Source organism: Dipodomys spectabilis, unplaced genomic scaffold (assembly GCF_019054845.1).
Source record: "Dipodomys spectabilis isolate Male_0828 unplaced genomic scaffold, ASM1905484v1 ptg000032l, whole genome shotgun sequence".
NCBI classification, from domain to species: domain Eukaryota; kingdom Metazoa; phylum Chordata; class Mammalia; order Rodentia; family Heteromyidae; genus Dipodomys; species Dipodomys spectabilis.
The window spans coordinates 21,674,410-21,692,500 of record NW_024870709.1 but is presented as its reverse complement, the minus strand read 5'-3'; the positions used below and the strand labels follow the sequence as shown (position 1 = coordinate 21,692,500).

At 32.7% G+C, this 18,091-nt stretch overlaps 1 protein-coding gene across 2 annotated transcripts in view; it reads right to left on the bottom strand.

Moving 5' to 3' along the window:
• Epha6 (EPH receptor A6) overlaps positions 1–18,091 on the bottom strand; it is a 732,346-nt gene that overhangs the window by 668,176 nt on the left and 46,079 nt on the right. For both annotated transcript variants that reach the window (XM_042676999.1, XM_042677000.1), the window contains exon 2: positions 8,291–8,355. In XM_042676999.1, coding sequence (XP_042532933.1) covers positions 8,291–8,355 — 65 coding nt within the window. The remainder of the gene's footprint in view (positions 1–8,290; positions 8,356–18,091) is intronic.

The following is an 18,091-nucleotide window of genomic DNA, read 5'->3' as shown; positions in this document are numbered from 1 at the left end:
GATTATAAAAATCTATTTAATGTTTAATGCTGACCTACGCTTTTTGAAAGCTTGACTGGTTAGTATAAACTCTCTAAAGTTTGCAGTCTATCCACCAACCATTAAATATCCATGTGTTCTGCTTTTTACTCTCATCTTAATAACAAGGCACAGGATTAATTGTCTTTTGGGGTTAATATTTCCCAGATGTGATTCAGATCATCAACTGTTCTGAACCAGTCATTAATTCTTTGAAAGTGCATGATATTTTGATCAGTTGCTTAAATAGGGTATGGTCTTTTCATTTTGTAGGTAAATATATATTCCTGTAAACTTCAAGATTCCACTTGAGGAATAATGATAATGAGAATAGAAAAAAACTGATAATGAGAATAGAACTAGATTGCTTAAAACACAAACATGAAAACGAGTATATAAGCTTTTGTACCTGTACTCTAGACAAATGATGATTAAAAACACATTTGAATATTCATAATCAAGTAATCTTTTATTCACAGCTGATTTCTGGCCACTGTTAGTACTAAATTACCCCATCTCCCATGACAGAAATAAAACAGCTTTTTACTAATGTATTAATTTAAGTGGAGTTACTACTGCATCTATTTAGCACGTCAAGTCACTCTTATTGTACATTTGTCACATAGTAGCCATTACACTCACTAACTCAAGGTAGAGACAAAACTCTTTTCATATACCACAGATTCATATTCTAGTAAAAGCAAACATATGTAGTGAGGTAGATGCTATGATGGACATTGAACTTTACGTATTCACAAGAGTTATTTCCTAATTCTTCCTTTTGCAGTAAAATTCTATCAGAAAAGAGGAGACTATCCTGTGCCTTAAAATATAAATAGGAGAAAGTGAAATAAAGAAGTTAGGGTTCAAATCATAAGAAATAAAAGGTCTTTCCAGGTTGACTCAACAGCATGACCCTTCATCTAGAGACAAGAGAAAGCAAGCAGCCTCGAAGAAACCACCAGCTTTTGAAACCCTGCAAGGGAAGGATTCCTGGAAGTCACAGGATTTCCGAAGATGAAGATAGACAGCTGTTGACCACAGGTTAAATGGCACGTGAAGCGGAGGATATCTGGTTGAAAGATGTTTGAAAACATTAGGGGAGTCAGCTAGAGAGAGCATCAAACGAAGTGAAAGATTTTGGACATACTATGGTGTTTTGGAGCAGAAATAATGACGACTTAACTAATGATAGAAGGGTAAACTAGTGATAGAGATTGATCAAAGCAGTTGTAGAATCAACAGTAGGTGGTTGTTTATCATGAGGCATAAGAGGAGATGGACAACTTCAAATACCAAACAAATTTATGTGTTTCATCTACTTATTATTTTACTAATCATCTTTTAGGGCCTGTTTTCAATATACATAAAGACTCATTTGCAAATGAAATTATTTTAAATATTTTAATGATTCTAGTTAAGATAATCAGACCTTTTCAATAAAACAAGAATTTTAGTTTCATTGTAAACTTTTAGTTTATTATACAATTTAGATTTTATAATACAGCAACTCATTTTTTCTTAGTCCTTAAAACTATTTGGACATGATTTTGCATGACTGTATTCCCGGTAAATTGGAAGTTTGATGCTTGCCTGCCCTCAAGATGAGAGCCTGTCTCAAAAAAAGTGAATACAACAAAAAAAATCGAAAACTTTTATTGGATATAAAAAACTGCAACATGAAGTTCTGTAAGTACTACTATAATTTCTTTAAAAATATTTTGTAAGTCAAGAGAATTTTATAAATTTTATAAATTCCTACTTTATAAGTAGGCCAGAACATTTTAAAAGCAATATTTTACACGAAGCTACTATCAAGACTATAAAGAGTAGCAGAACCTAGGAGATTGTACTTTTAATCCTAGATACTTGGGAAGCAGGGATCTGAGGATAGGAGTAGTTCAGGGTAGCCCAACAAGGAAGTCTGTGCGACTCTTATTTCTAATAAACCCCCAAATCCAGAAGTGAAGTTATGGCTCAAGTGGTACAGCAGCAGATTTAGGCAAAAAAGTTAAAGGACAATGTTCAGGCTCTGAGCTCATGCCCCAGTGCACATATACATGCATGCATACACATGCACACACACATGCATACATACACATACACATACACACACACACACACATACACACGAATAGCCGAGACACTGAACAAATTTCCCCAACATGTAAGGTTAATTATGAATTTACAGATAGCACTAATGTTTCACATTTATAAATATTCCTCACCATTTTCTACATCCTTGTCACCTGCTCTACCATGATCTCTCTTCCTTAATTTACAGTTGATGTCATGATCTAGTGCAATCTCTTTCCCCTAATAAAATATAAGGCAGTGATTTATTTTCTTTACTGGGAAGAATATTCAGGGATAATAGAGAAAGAAGTGACAAAAATCAACATTGCCTAGGTATTAAATATTAAGAATTTATGGATGCAAATAAGCTTTGCATATTCATTCTCCTGAATGCATGAGGGGAGGTTATTTACCCAAACACCAGTTGATAGAAGAGCCATTAACTCTGCATGATTCATGTTCCTTTGTGAACCCCAAGGAAATTCTACATTCTAAGGGGTTCCATGCTCAAAATAATGCTAATAGTTCACTCTTTCTTATTTCCATTGCCATTACCATTATGACCATTGTCATTGCTTTGTCACTTGGCATTGCCACTTTCATTACAATCACTATTACTATTACCCATTATTACTACGACTATGCCTAACTTTACCATCTACATTTACAGTCTTTGAATGAAAGGAATTCACTGAATTTTAATTGACCCATATATTTGTACATATGTTTGCAATGCCAAGTGTTGATTTATTACATGTGGAAGTTAAATAATGAGCAAATTCATTTCAAGAATACCTAAAATCTGGATCTAGACCCCTGGCAGCTTGTTTAGCTCTAGAGGTAGTGACTACTCCACTTTATAAATTCATAGGGCTTTCCCTCTGTGTCTGTCTTAGTCTCCACTTACTTAGTTCTAAGTTGAGGCTTCTATTTACTTGCTGTTTTCTCACTACTCTTCCTTGCACTTGATTGGCTTACCACAGCCTCTCTCTCTAACCTTTCTACGGGTATTCTCATTCTATCTTTATAGCAGAGGTGTCTGGTTTTCATCTCTCTGGTCTCTAAATTTATAAATCCTATATTATCAATAGTGGAATTGATTTAGTCATTTGTAGAAATTCATATGTGAGAGGCAACAGGCAGCACTTTAGACCATGAACTAGTTGTCTTTGAATCAGGTTCCCCTTTATTCCCAATAAGATGTTATTGAAGGGGGTAGGCTTGGGGTAATAGCTATAATTATGTTCCTCAAGAAGCCCTGTGGTCAATGTACTTCTGGAGAATGACAGGTACTTCAATATTTCTAATATATTCATATTATTAGGTCTTTTTATAAGCTAGTCTGTATTTTATATTTAATTAGCCAGTTGACTTAATAACAGATATATAATATATTCACTTATTATATGAGAAACATAAAGAAATATGCTTAAAAGAAATAGAATAAAGAAATACAGTTTTTTTCATTGCTAGAACCAAATCCAGGGCCTATACATACTAGACAACTGTTTTATTAACACTAAGCAATATTCTCAGCCATTAACAAATACTTCTTTAGTTATTTTATAAGACAGAAACTATCAAAGCAAACTAAAAATGTACTAAATGTTATGCTACTAACTAGACAACTGTGAAAAATTAACAAAAAGTTGTACCAAAGATTAATTAACCTTTTAACTTACTTTCAATAGTCATGTATCTATGTCTGTATAACAACACTGTAACTAGATTAAGACTGTCCTTGACTCTTAAGGCTATTGTATACCTTCCACGGTATCAGTCAATGTGGAGTATCAATCTATGGTTTTAGGTGTTTTGTAATGGTTAAAATTCCTAGTTTGGGATTGAAATGACTCTTACTTTAAAACCAGTCCCTTTTAGTTAATATTATCACAAATGTGGGCGAATGATGATGTTTAATTCTGACTTAATTTTTCTATTATGATATGCTGCTAAAATATTGATTCATATAGACATCATTAAAATTAAAACCCCAATATGATATAAATTACTCTAGTCAATCCTTAATCTAAACTCATGACACAATAATTTAAATATTCAAAGCCATAAATTAATATGGTTTTTCCTGAAGGACCATGTTTTTAAGAGAGCCTGACAGAATAATCCTCTGTAGCTCTATCTCTGTACAGATGAAAGCCTGTCTCCCCCTTTTTGTTTGTAAGACATTATCAGCATACTAATGCTCCCTCTTACCATCCTCTAACACTGACAGGCTGGATGGTGGGTACAAACCTACCTAAGCACTGATCAAGAACACAGTCTAGAAGCCCAGACTCCAAAGGTTTGAACAGCATTACTCATCTACCACATCTTCTCTTAACATCATTATAACTGGCTAGGTGTTGGTAGTTCACACTTGTAAGCCTAGTTACTCAGGAGGCTGATCGATGTCTGAGAATTTTGGTTCAAAGCCAATCCAAGCAGGAGAGTCTGTGAGAGTCTTATCTCCAGTTAATGACCAAAACAAAAAAAGCTGGAAATGGTGCTTTGACTCAGGTGGTAGAGTGCTAGCCTTGAGCAAAATATCTCCCTATACAGCACCTGGGCTCTGAACAGGCACAAAAAGTATTTACTGAAGATCTTCATATCCACTACATGCTGTCCATCCTTCAACAATGAGATGTAAAGCATGGCAGTTTAAAAAATAGAAAATACTTGAAGACATAAAATGAGCCTTAAAAAATAGAGAATTGGCAAGCATTCTAGAGTTATCAGACAAAGAATTTTCATAACTGCAAATAAATAAATAAGTAAAATGATCAGTTAATCTTAGGCTATTTAGCCAATACTAATGTTTGATTTTATTTTATTTTAACCTGGGAGTATTAAGTAAAACTTCATTTTTTATCATAATCTCTCTATTAAAATTTATAATTACATGTTTTATTTAAAACTTACTTATGTCATAATGTATTCTAATACTTTCCTTAATTCAGTATTGTTTTAACTAATTTGTATGTTTTATCACTTGTAATAGATGAACATGTGTTCCTAATTTCCAATATCTGTACTACTTCCAATTGTCCTAATTATAGATAGAGTCTACAAGTAATATAGTCTATGCCAACAATAATCAATCATCTAAGGTAAATATTTAACTTGCTTTTTTTGATAGTGGGAATTGAACTCTGTCTTAAAAGACCTAGAGCCATACCTCCGGCCCCTTTTTCCATATTATTTCTGAAGTAGGGTCTTACCTTATGCCTAGGCTATCCTAGACTCATATTTCCCTGTGTTGCTGGGTATAGCAAGCATGCCACTGAGCCCAGCCATTTTGTTTCCCAAAAACTGGGTTAACAGATACATGTCACAGAATTCCATGATGATCAAGCAGCTCCAATTAGCAGCTTGAGTTTTACTCTGTTTTTTTTAATCACTGTACTTTTATTTGGGAGGTTTCAATATGTATCTCAGGTTGGCCTTCAACTCATCATTCTCCTGCCTCCACTACAGGGCTAGGATATACAATACAATCAACACACCATAAAATTCAGTGTAAATTTACCATTTAACATCTGATTCCACAAGCCGTTTTTACCTTCATACATTAAATCCAATGGCTATCAGTCATTCTATCACATCTTAGAAGAAAAAAACAAAGGTGTCTACCTGTGACAAAATTACCTGTGATTGCCAAGATTGTGATTTCTCTGAAATTACCTGTGATTGCCAAGATTGTGATTTCTCTGTTTTGTTCTGCTGCTGGCTACTTCCTAATTTGGGGATCTAGGAAAAGTTATGTCATGTAACTGAGTCTCAATTTTCACCATCTATTAATGAGGATAAATTATCCTTGGCTGATAGAACTAAGCTGAGTAAAATGTTTGGAGCAAAATCTAGCATGTACTCATTGTTCAATAAAATGAAATGATCTTTGTCATTTACATGTGGATTCTATGACCTTTATTTTCATTATATTATTCTTTTCTTTCTTTCATTCTTCTTGGTCATTTTATCCAAACTGTATATCCTAGACTACTTGTATATGTATCCAGGACAAAGAAAAGCTGAACTGATTAGGTAAAAATCACACACGAGTAATTGGCTTTTTATGAATTTTTAATGTTCCTCTCAGACTTTAAGCTGGAATGGAATCCATCGTTAACATGTGCTTGCTGTTATCTCATGTTCCTTATTCTTTTTTTCAAAAACTAGGATTCTCCTAAAAGGAAACAGATCTAAGACACTGTAAACATAAACTGTATGAAATGCTCAAGGTGGTATGAGGCACACAGTCAACAGTAAGTTGAATAGTACTTGATGGAACTATTGCATTCTCTTTCTGTCTGCATGACCATAAATCACAAGTGGTATAGAGTTTCTCCATTCCATAAAATCTCGGTTAAAATCACCACAAGAATAAGAACAGCAAGTTGATTAAGAATAAGAACAGCAAGTTGATTTGTGACTGTGTCTCTGAATGTGTGTGCGTGTGTGTGTGTGTGTGTGTGTGTGTGTGTGTGTGTGTGTGCATTTCTTGGATATGCGTTCCCAGTGGAAGCATCATTCACATCTTAACAATAAACATCATGTGCTTAATACATTTAATATCGATTATTCATTTTCGTGGAAATACAAGCATGAGAATAAGGGTATAATCTTATTTTTACAAATATATTTCTGAGCAATGGGTTGATGAGAACTATGTTAGAATAAAACCAAATTTTGAATATGAAGGCATGGACTATAATAAACAAATGAATGTAAAAAATTCAAATATGCTCCTAAGAAGATTTAAGTCTTTCTAAATATTTAATGGAAAATATATATCTAATAAAGAAGGCTTTTTTAATGAAAAATGTCAAATGAACAAAACAATATGTGAATGATTCCAAAAGAGTAGAACCATGTTTAGGTCAATTTTTCCTTTCAAATTAAACTTGGAAGGCAAGCACTCTACCACTGAGCCATCTAAATTTGTTGATAAAATGGAGGAATTATTAATAGAAAATCATATAATCTATAACTTCTCACAAGAAAGAAAAAGTAACCCATGTGTGACTGAAAATATTTGGTTACCTAAATTATTAAATATTTTGTTTGAACAGAAAAAAAATTGAGGTAAAAAATTTTCACAAACCACCTTTTATTTTCATTTAAGACTGAAATGTTCCAATGTTGAAATTATCCAAAACAGATTTTTAAAATATGAATGTCATGTGGAATCACAACAAAACACTAGTATCCAGAAAAGTGCCTTGTGTACATTTTACATCCTCATATGCCTTCAAAAGCAACTGTGTCTACTAACAACATATGAAATACAACCCCTACTTTTTTAGCAGATTAATGCTCTCAATTAAAAAGTTCATATTTGTACAATTGTGTCCATAATATTAGTACAATCTATCTATAATATGCTGAAGTTCTGTACTACCCATTTGCAAGCTGCCAGTTTGTTTATGCGTAAATAATCCTTTTAAATAAGTAAAATGCGCCTACATTTGTTGTATTTACTGACTATTAATACTGAGGCAAATTTTCAAAGGCAATGCAGTACTAGTATTCGGAGATTACAACGCTGTTCTACACATACCTTTTACATATTATTTGCAAGTAAGATTTATTGCAATTTCCTGTTTATGCAATAATCCTACACACAGTGCCACAGGAATTTACCTGATATGATTGTAGTCATGAAAAATCCAAAAGCATGATTACCAAATTTAATATATACAAAGAAAAATATCTTTAAATTACAGGTAATAATTTATTTATTTATTTTTGTCAGTCGTGGTCCTGGTTGTGGTCTGGGCTTGGGCGCTGTCCCTCAGCTCTTCAGCTCAAGGTTAGCGCTCTACCACTTGAGCCACAGCACCATTTCCAGCCTTTTCTGTTTATGTGGTGCTGAGGAATCAAACCCAGGACCTCATGCATGCAAGACAAGCACTCTACCACTGAGCCAGGTTAACAGCCCCTTAAACATTTATTTCTAAGAAAATATTTCCATTGAAAGCATTCTCGTATCACTAGGTATAAAATAGTATAAGGAAAGATAACAATGGATAAGCAAGGATGTTTGCATGTCATCCATATCTATAACCAATTTCATGATGTTAGTTTTTTCTATGGGGTTTAAATCATATGTTAAAATTTATATAAATCTATCTTCCTTCAACTCTTACCAAAGCCCCTAAAATCCCAACAAGAATGAAAAATGTATACAAAAACTTACCCCATTTAATGGATATGTTTTCCATCCAAGTTCTCCTAGCACCGTTGTTGTATCAAGCAACACAACTGGAATTAAATAGATAAAATTTTCATGAATTTCTCAACTGAAGCAGAAATATATTCAAGTAAGAAAAAAAGACATTAAAAAGTTAAAGTTGTTGAAATCATGAATATTAACTACTTTACTAATATCATCACAATATCCTTAATAAATTGTTAAAGATATTTATATATTAAACATTAGTATATAATGAATGATGATAAAAGGTCATGAAGCGATTAATTTTAAAATACTGAACTTGCATTTAGGTCTACTGATGTTGAACGAAGTAATCAATCATTTAAAAATTATTTTAATGTAGCAAGATTTTATAACTAATTAGATAACCACACTGTTTAAATATTTTCCAACTTCCCTGTATAGTCTTTTCTCAAAATTATTAAGCTAGGCCTATGTATCTTATTTTTGTGTTATTAAATGCACTTATATCAAAATCAGCAGAAGAGGAAAACAACGCAATTTGAATAAAACATTGTATCCAAAACATAGACTTCATTATTATATTTGCCAGGTATTATGTCTATGAAATATACTACAAAACCACAAGCCACTTTTTTTCCTCCCATCAAAAGCAACTTATAATGTAATTTTTTTTTAAATGTGGGTGGGTGAACAAAAAACACATCTTGTTAAAGTTTACAATATAAAGCTTCATGTCACTGCAATTAAGCTAGCCTAAATCTGGGAAACTTCAGAGAATGGATAAAATTTGAGCAAGACCAGGGTGAGTGGTTTTCAATCAGACGCCATTTTTCTCTTACACTGCTAGGTACAAAGTAGCTGAGATATGACAGTCCCTGAAGTTGTCTCCCAGATTAGGGATTATACAGCAGGAGTGATAGATGCAAACAATGCTAAAAAGACAGCTGAGGTTGAATTCTGGAGAGCTTTGTAAAGTCTCCCATAGGAAATACACCTCTGAAGACTCAGCAGGTCTATCTGTATAGCGATTACAACCATGACCATGGATGTCAGGAGCCCCAGAACAAACTCTGAGAAAGAATGCTTTAGCACCTTATTGCTCGTAAGTCTTCATCTAGCTAACTAAGCAGGGGGTTTTGCTTCTGCTTAAACATTCTGTTGTGAAAATATCATTTGCCATCTGCTCTATAATACCTTTTACAAGGATTCTGTGGTTCTCCTTAGTTGAATCACTATTATATGCCCTATTAGTAAAAATAAACAACTATTCTTAAATTTGTAGTAGTTATTTCATCTGTTAAAATGTGCAGAATTTATTCCTACAATAAATGCTTCATAAAAATGCAATATCTTATTTCACATTATACAGGAACTACCTAATATCAAACATCAAGCCAGTTTTAATATTCTTTGTTGTCTCAATTTGTTTTATCAGGAAATCAAAATCCAAGTAAGACTATGCATTACAATTATCTAGCATCCTCTTTAAGTGTTTTGATCTCTCTTTACATTTTCAGCTAGAATTATTGAACTATGTTTTGCCCTCAATAAAGTTCACCTTTTGGAGTGATTATTTCTATGAATCTCCATATCCATGTAAGCATTGTTTACATGAAAATTTTGAGTATTTTCATTATCCCCAAATACCTCTGACCAGCATTGCCATTTTCAAAATGTCAAGTGCCTGTAGCCCTTTGAGCCTGTTTTGTTTTTGTTTTTGTTTTGTTTTTGCATAGTACAGGGCCCCATGTTTCAGTTGCTTTTTATTGAAGAAAACAACTTCATTGTATGAAATTTTTTAGCTGACAAATATGTGAGCTGCTTCCAGTTGGGAAAATTGTATATACACATATTGTAAACTGTTATGTACATTTTTTATTGAACCTATGTTTTCATTAAATCAGGGAAAATAGCTAGAATTACTGGATTATATAGAAAATGCTCATTAAAAAATAAAACTGTCCAACTATATTCCATGTGTAATTTACATTCCCAATAGTAAAATATGTTGTTGTTTTGTAATTACTCTGTATATGACCACTAGTGTCATCTTTTTTAACACATGCAAAAGTTTTGATCATTCTAATAACATTTCTCTTAATGATGAATGGATTATCTTTTTCACAACTTGGAAATTTTTGTTTTGTCTCAGATTCTAAGTTTTCATAAGTGAGCAAACTGGAGTATTTTGTTTTTTCAGTCTAAACTACTTTTGTTTGAAAAATAATCAGAGGATATTTCTCTTATTGAAATATTACAATTAATGTATTGAGAATGAATGAGTGAATTAGGCCACACTACGTGTTATTTCCAGATGAATTAATATATTTAGCTAATAGATCCCCATGGATGCTAACATCTCACACACACACACATGGAACTGCTTAAAGTACTCCTCTATAATTTGATTCACTCTACATTAGCATACAGTTCTGCCTAGCCTAGAAATAACAGAAAAGGTAACTAGAATGTCCAATGAGGAAGATATATACACCTAACCCACAAACAAAATACCATCTGACTTTATTCATGCAACAAAATAATCTCCCTTACTAAAAAGCAGAATATGAAATTCTGATAAGTGTCCAGATTCTTAAATGTTACTTGGTACTGAATAACAGTTTAAATTTCTGGAATATACTAAAGAATACAGTGGTATACAATATCAGAATCTATTTTTTGGGAACCGAAATATTTTATGTTATTTACAATATTGAAAAACCTTCACAGGCAGAGAAAAGAAGAAGTAATGCACAATTACTCTAGTAAAGAATTTGTGTTCTTTTTTCAAGTAACTTCCACAATGTCCTGTCAGAGATTTTCCTGAATGAAGATATTCAAATCATAGGATTTATTGTATACTATTAAAAATCTCTACTAGCTATTTAAAATTCTCAACATAGATTTCCTGCTTATAAATTGCAAATGCAATAATAAGACTCAAATGATCAGTTGATATAATTGTTATTCCTTAGGGGGCTTGATTTTTAATAGCCATAAAGGGAACTGTAATCATTATTTTACATTATCTTTATTTTTATTTTTCCTGGTCCTGGGGCTTGAACTCAGGGCCTGGGAACTTTCCCTGACCTCTTTATGCTCAAGGTTAGCACTCTACCACTTGAGCTTCAGCATCTGTTTTTTCTGCATAGTTTCTCACATACATTCTTGCCTACACAGGCTTCAAATTGGTGTCCTTAAATCCCAGCATCCTGAGTATCTAGGATTAAAGGTGTGAGCCACCAGCACCTGACTTGTATTCATTAATTTTAAAAAGCATGCAGCTTCACAGGTGCAGATGCTTAAGGATCATTTTGTTGTTGTTGTTCTTTGGTAGTTACCAGAAATAATATTTGTTTTTTGTTTTGCTTTCATCTGAAATCATACAAAGAACAAGAAAATTTCAAATTTGCATTTCAGGAAATTGAATGGAACACTGATATTTTAAAAAGCCAAATGAATTTTGAGATCTTCTTAGATGAAATTATACATAGTAGATATTTTGATTTTACCATTTGTTTCATATATAATCCCCTCCCCCCCCCCCCACAAATTCAAGTTTTCCAAGCAAACTAATTACATCAAACCCAACAAGGTGAGAGCTCCTCCTGCTGGTTTTAAACAATAGTTATTTTTTTTTCCTATGAGAAGGGATAATACCTGTAAACCTAGCAGGAGTTAATGTAAAAAAAGGACAAAGGAAAAATTCTATTGCCATTACCTTTAGTAAGGATTCAATAGATTTTCATTTTAAATTTAACAGGAATATTTTAAATAGCAATAATATTAGTTACTTTTAGAAGTGCAACTGAGAATGTAATCATTTATTCATGTGAAAACGAGAAATTAGCCGCAAGAATAATTAAATTTAGGCGTATGATATCAAAATAATACTTTGAAAATATATATTTTGCTTAATGAGCAGTAAAATGCATAGCATAAATCTTGGGACATGTTGCATAATCTTCTCATTAACTTTTTAAACAATGGTAGCATATTCTATTTCTCTCTGAAAATATATTTTAACATTTTACTTCTTTAACCTACTCTTTGGAAATCATAAGAAAATCACATTGTCTTTTAGCAAAAGAAATTTAAACAATGAACATAACACCAATTACATTGATTTAAATAAGAATTTATACATTCCTAAATTTCAAAAGCTCAGTATTAAATTCTTGCTTTTGAATAATGTATTAATTTTGTTTGTTTTAGAGAATTTAAGGTAGACTATTTAAAAAACACAAGTACACTGATTTATAGTGTATGGCAAACCATCCTTATTCAAATGGAACAATAAAAAGTATCTTATTTTATTTTATGCTGTTTGTGAAAAGGTAATTAATTCATTAAAATTCCTCCTTTATGATAATTTTGTTGTAAGTATTCAAGCTATTATTACGTGAACCAAATTCTAAAAATTTTTAATAGTCTCAAAAGTTTACATAAACATAAACACATAGTTGGGAGTTCTATTTAAGAGAATTCATGGAAAAGGAAATGCAAAACATTTTTTTATATTTTAAATTATTTTTTATTGTGAAAATACTGTACAGAGGGGTTACAATCACATGGGCAAGATAATGAGTACATTTCTTATCAAGCATTGCAGCCTCCTCCTTTGTAGCCTCCTCCTTTGTTTTCCCTTCCCATCCCATCCTCCTTCCACCCCCCCATCCTCCTCTCCACCCCCACCAAAGTTATAAAGATCGTTTCGACATAATAACTTGTACATCTCATTGTTGAAATGGGTCTACTGGTATCCCTATTTAAACATTTTTCTATAGAAGAATTTAACTTAGGACAGTAAAACCTTAATGTAATGTAAATTCCTGAGTCACTCATTTACAACACAGAAACAGAGGCCAATGCCACTGTTTCAGCAATGGTAACCTCCCTATCAACTCCCATTCTTTAAAAGTTAAGCACATAAGTAAAGGAAAAAAGATCAGATACAGTGAAAATACTTCAGTTATAGAAATAAGCATGCGTTTGCATCTTCTCAATTGTAGAAGCAATTATTTGAATGTTATATTACTTAGATGCTTTAAACTGACTTTTGAGTTGCTAAGTTAACAAATTCAGGTTTGATAAATTACATACTTGTTATTGGTTTAAAAAAAGTGAAGCCTTTTCCTCCTATAACAATAAACTATGAGAACCTACCTTATATAGAGCCATAACCAATATTTAACTCATTCAAATCTAATGTAGATCACTTTAATAATGCATAGAAGTAAGTTCTCCTGTACAATATGTACACCACTGGATATAGATTTATTTTTAAGACAATGGCCTGTCAAAAAGATCACTTCTTGTTAAAAATAATAAAAGTAGTTTTTATATACAAACTGCAGTTACTATTTGCTCATTTGGGATGCGGATAACATTTTGTGTTGTTCTGTGTATTTTAATAAGTTTCAGCATGCCATTGTCATACATATGTACAAAGTACTTTGATCATATTCAATCCTATTATTCTCTCCCGTCCCTTTCTTACACTGGTCCTTTTCCTCTTCCTAAAAAGTCCTCCTATTTTAGTGTCTTTTCTTCTAACTTTTAAATCGAGATTCTGCATAGAAGAAACATGCAGCATGTTTGTCATTCTGAATCTGCCTTATTTCATGAAAATTTTCAATTCCATGTTTTTTCCTGAAAATGTTAGTTTTGCTTTTCTTTATGGCTGAAAAATACTTGATTCATACTCTCTCTCCTCTCTTCTCCTCTTCCATCCCTCATTTATTTTTTCTCTCTCTACTACCTCCTTCCTTCTCTGTATCTATCATATTTCCCTCTACCTTTTCCTCCTCTCCCTCTCACTCACACCTATATTTATACATATATATGTATACATGTGTATATATACATATATATACACATGTATACATATATATATATATATATATATATACATCTGTTAATGGAAACTTAGGCTGCCTTGATAATTATGCAGTGAAAAAAGATGAGCAGACATTTCTCTTGTATGCTAACTTAAGTTGCTTTGGGTATATAACCAATATAACTGGTCCATATGAGAGTTCTAGTTTTAGGTTTTGTGAGGAAAATCTTTACTGATGTACACAGTGGCTGTACTCTTTTACCAATAGTTTTTAAGGGTTCTGTTACTCCTATATCCTCAGTAGCATTTGTTGTTGGTTTTCTTGATGGTAGCCATTTTGAATACGGAGAGATATAATCTCACTGTAGTTTCCTTTTTGTATTTCTCTGATGGCTAAAGATGTTAAAACAGTTTTTTACCTGTTTAGGAACCATTTGAAACTGTTTTGAAGTCTTTTCAAGCTAGCTGTCATTTTATTGATTGGATTATTGGCTCTTTTGATGTTTAGTAGGTTTTCTTTTTGAACATATATTTTGAATATCAATCCTCTAACAAATAAATAACTGGCAAAGATTCAGCTCTCAGAAGAATATGTTCTGTTCTTTAGGCTATTGTTTTACTCTTTAAATAATTTCCATTGCCCCATTTGTTAGGAAATGGAAAGACTTGGAAAAAATTATATTAAGTGAACTAAGCCAGGCCCAAAGAAACATAGGTCTCATGGTTTCTCTTATTTGCAATAACTAGTATATGTCTGAGACAAGCAGAAATGGTCAGATAAGTTGATGTTAGGTGAAATGAACCCCAAGGTAAGGACTCAGATGTTTTTTTCTTTCTTGCTATTGTTTCTAACATAGTTATAAGATTATTTCTTTGTTGCTTTGTATGTCCCTCCCCTACGGTATAACCCTTGTTTCCACTGTATTTGATGTTGGTATAATTTGTGGAAGGGAAGGGGAAAAAACAAATTGTTTAAATAGGGATCCAGGTGGACCCATTGAAACATGAGATGTACAAGACTTTATGGTGAAAAACCAACTTTACAACTTTGGTGGGGGGTGGAGGGAGGATCAGATGGCAGGGGAAAAACAAAGGAGGAGGCAACAATGCTTCATAAGAAATGTACTCATTACCTTGTCCATGTAATTGTAACTCCTCTGTATGGTATTTTCACAATAAAAAAACGTATTAATTAAAAAAATAATAATTTCCATTGCTATAGAATGTTCTTTGATTAAATTTCATTTGTCAATCTTGCTAATATATCCAAAGTTATTAAAGTCTTAGAAAGGCATTGCCTGTTCCTATACTAGTTTCCCTAGTAGTTTTAAAGTTTCAGGTATACATACAGATATTTTACAATTATATTGTTATACTTCAGACTCTGATAGAATGCAGTAAAAATACTCAATACCCATCCTACAAAATTAAGAAAAACTAGAGTAGGGTTGTGTTGGAAGGGATGGTCGAGAATGTTCAAAGGGATGACATTAATGAATTCTTTTCACAAAATGCTATGTTGAATGACAATTCCTTTGTACAACTACTTGAAGGTAACAAAAATATTTAAAAAGAAAATCGTATTGTTTATAGAGTAAGAATTTTCCTTTGTATTATTATCTCTAAATAGTTGTATGAAGGGGTTTCAGTTCAATTCAATATCAGTTTATGTGTACAAGCTATCATTCCTTCCTCATTCTCCCCTCCACCTCTCCAACTCCATCCATCCCCTCAACTTTCCAAGCTCATTTTGACCTATATATGTTGAATATTCCTCTGTCTATTTGTCTGTCTCTTCCCCTTGGACACCAATTCCTTTAAACAAGAGAAAATGATGTATTTTCCAAAAAAGTGTGATGTCATCCTTTATGCAAAATTAATCATTCATATTTTGTTCTAATGGAGAAACAAACAATAAAAACAAAAATTAGGAGACTGGAAAAGTTGAATGAGGATGAGACAAATAGGTGGAGGGAAAATAAAGGAAAGTTGACATTGAATGAGTTGCATTGTACATTTAACATGTTGAATTGAAAACAAAAATTTAAAAGTAAGGGATGGGAAAGGGCAGGCAATGGAACGAGTGTCCCCTTTCATCGTGTAACGTCCATTTTGTTATTTGTATGCAAGAAAACGTAACAATAAAAAATCAATGATTCTGTATCATTCATATGCACTAATAAAAACACATTAGACCTAAGAAGATAAATCCAGAAAGCATTTTTCAATATTATCTAAAGTAGAAAATGGCCCCAAACACAAACTATACATTATGCTACCTGATGAACTTATGCGATGGATAAATTAAACAGTTTCTCTGTAATATCTAAGAGAATTTATACTATAAAATAAGAACTGCTATAGGCAGGAATGTTTAGGAGTTGATTGAAAATAAACCTAACAGTGTCCATCCTCACTTTTATTCCTTCCGATTATTCTGTGTTCAAGAACCTGCCAAGTTTGATTCTGCTTGACACAATTTTATCCTCTTACACTAATACGATTCCTAAATTCATTTCTAATCATTCACTCCCAGTATTTACTGCATAGGACAAAGCAAAACCCAGCAACACTCCATTATATGTTCACTCCAAGGTTCTTGAGCATGGTCATTAAGATTTATATCTATGAGTCACTCAGCTTCTTCCTTCCTTCCTTCCTTCCATCCTTCCTTCCTTTCTTTCTTTCTTTCCTTTCTCTCTCACTCTTTCTTTCTTTCCTTTCTCTCTCACTCTTTCTTTCTTTCCTTTCTCACTCTTTCTTTCTTTCCTTCCTGTCTCTTTCTTTTCTTCTTTTCTTTTTTCAACCAAATTATTTAGTCATCGCTATGGTTAGATACATAAAAGAGAAAGACACTTGACAAATCATTAGTCAAATAGCACTGTCTAGTTCCTTCAGCATTTTAATCTATACATAAATTAGGTAAGGTTTAGGACCTTTGCTATTTGCATCTGTCTGAAGTACACAAGGATTGAATAGGTTAAAATGAAGACCATTTGACTCAGATTTGTCACTGAAGATATTTAGAAGATGTAGTGAGTTTCCCACCTCTCCCCCAAGGTGCTTCCTTTGCCTGTACTACTGAGCCTGCCCCCTTTCAGTTCCACCACATCAAAGATGCTTTTTGCCTTTCTAGTCCCTTCCTTTCTTTTGGTTCCCACTTGTTTCATACGCGTTGGGCTTTGGGCACTCAGCAGTGACTTTTTTAAATAATATTATGAACTTAAGATTGAAATCCACTTATAGCATTGTTTTTTATAGCTCTGGTAAAAGAATTTATGACTACTTAAATCAAAGTCTTATCTACAATGTAATGGCCATTTCAATGCATTTCAATGGCCAGCTTTGCATTTAAATATCATGAAAGGGCCATCTTAAAAGGCAGATGGGGGGACAGGGAGTGTGGGGAGATGGGAAGGGATGAGAAGGGGAAACAAAGGAGGAGGCAACAATGCTTGCTAAGAAATGTACTCATTACCTTGCTCATGTAATTGTAACCCCTCTATAGGGTATTTTCACACACACACAAATCCTACTGGAGCTTTCACTTTTAAAAGGAACAATAATGGCTTTGTTCTGAGAAGGAAAAAATAACTTTTCCTTTAACTTAAAAAGAATTACAGGAGTAAGAATCTTTTTCTTTCCATAGTGTTAATTTTTCCCTGCATACCACTTACATGGCTTAATGAAAATATATTTTAACATCTGTGATATAGGGAATGTTATATGATTCTGCCTAAAATGTTTCAATATAATCCTATTTAAGATTTAATATTAGCCATTGCAGGACATAGACAATTTGTAAGACTATCTACCTTTACAGATGGTTGTTTTTAATTTGGTCACTTTCACTACTAGGATTTTTGTGTCAATTCTCTTGGTCTAGTTAATTCCAACATGTAATTATCAGAGCACATGAAAATGCCCTTATTTAGAAGTCTAGACAACATCTATTTAGTAGACTGTGTCAAATTAAATTG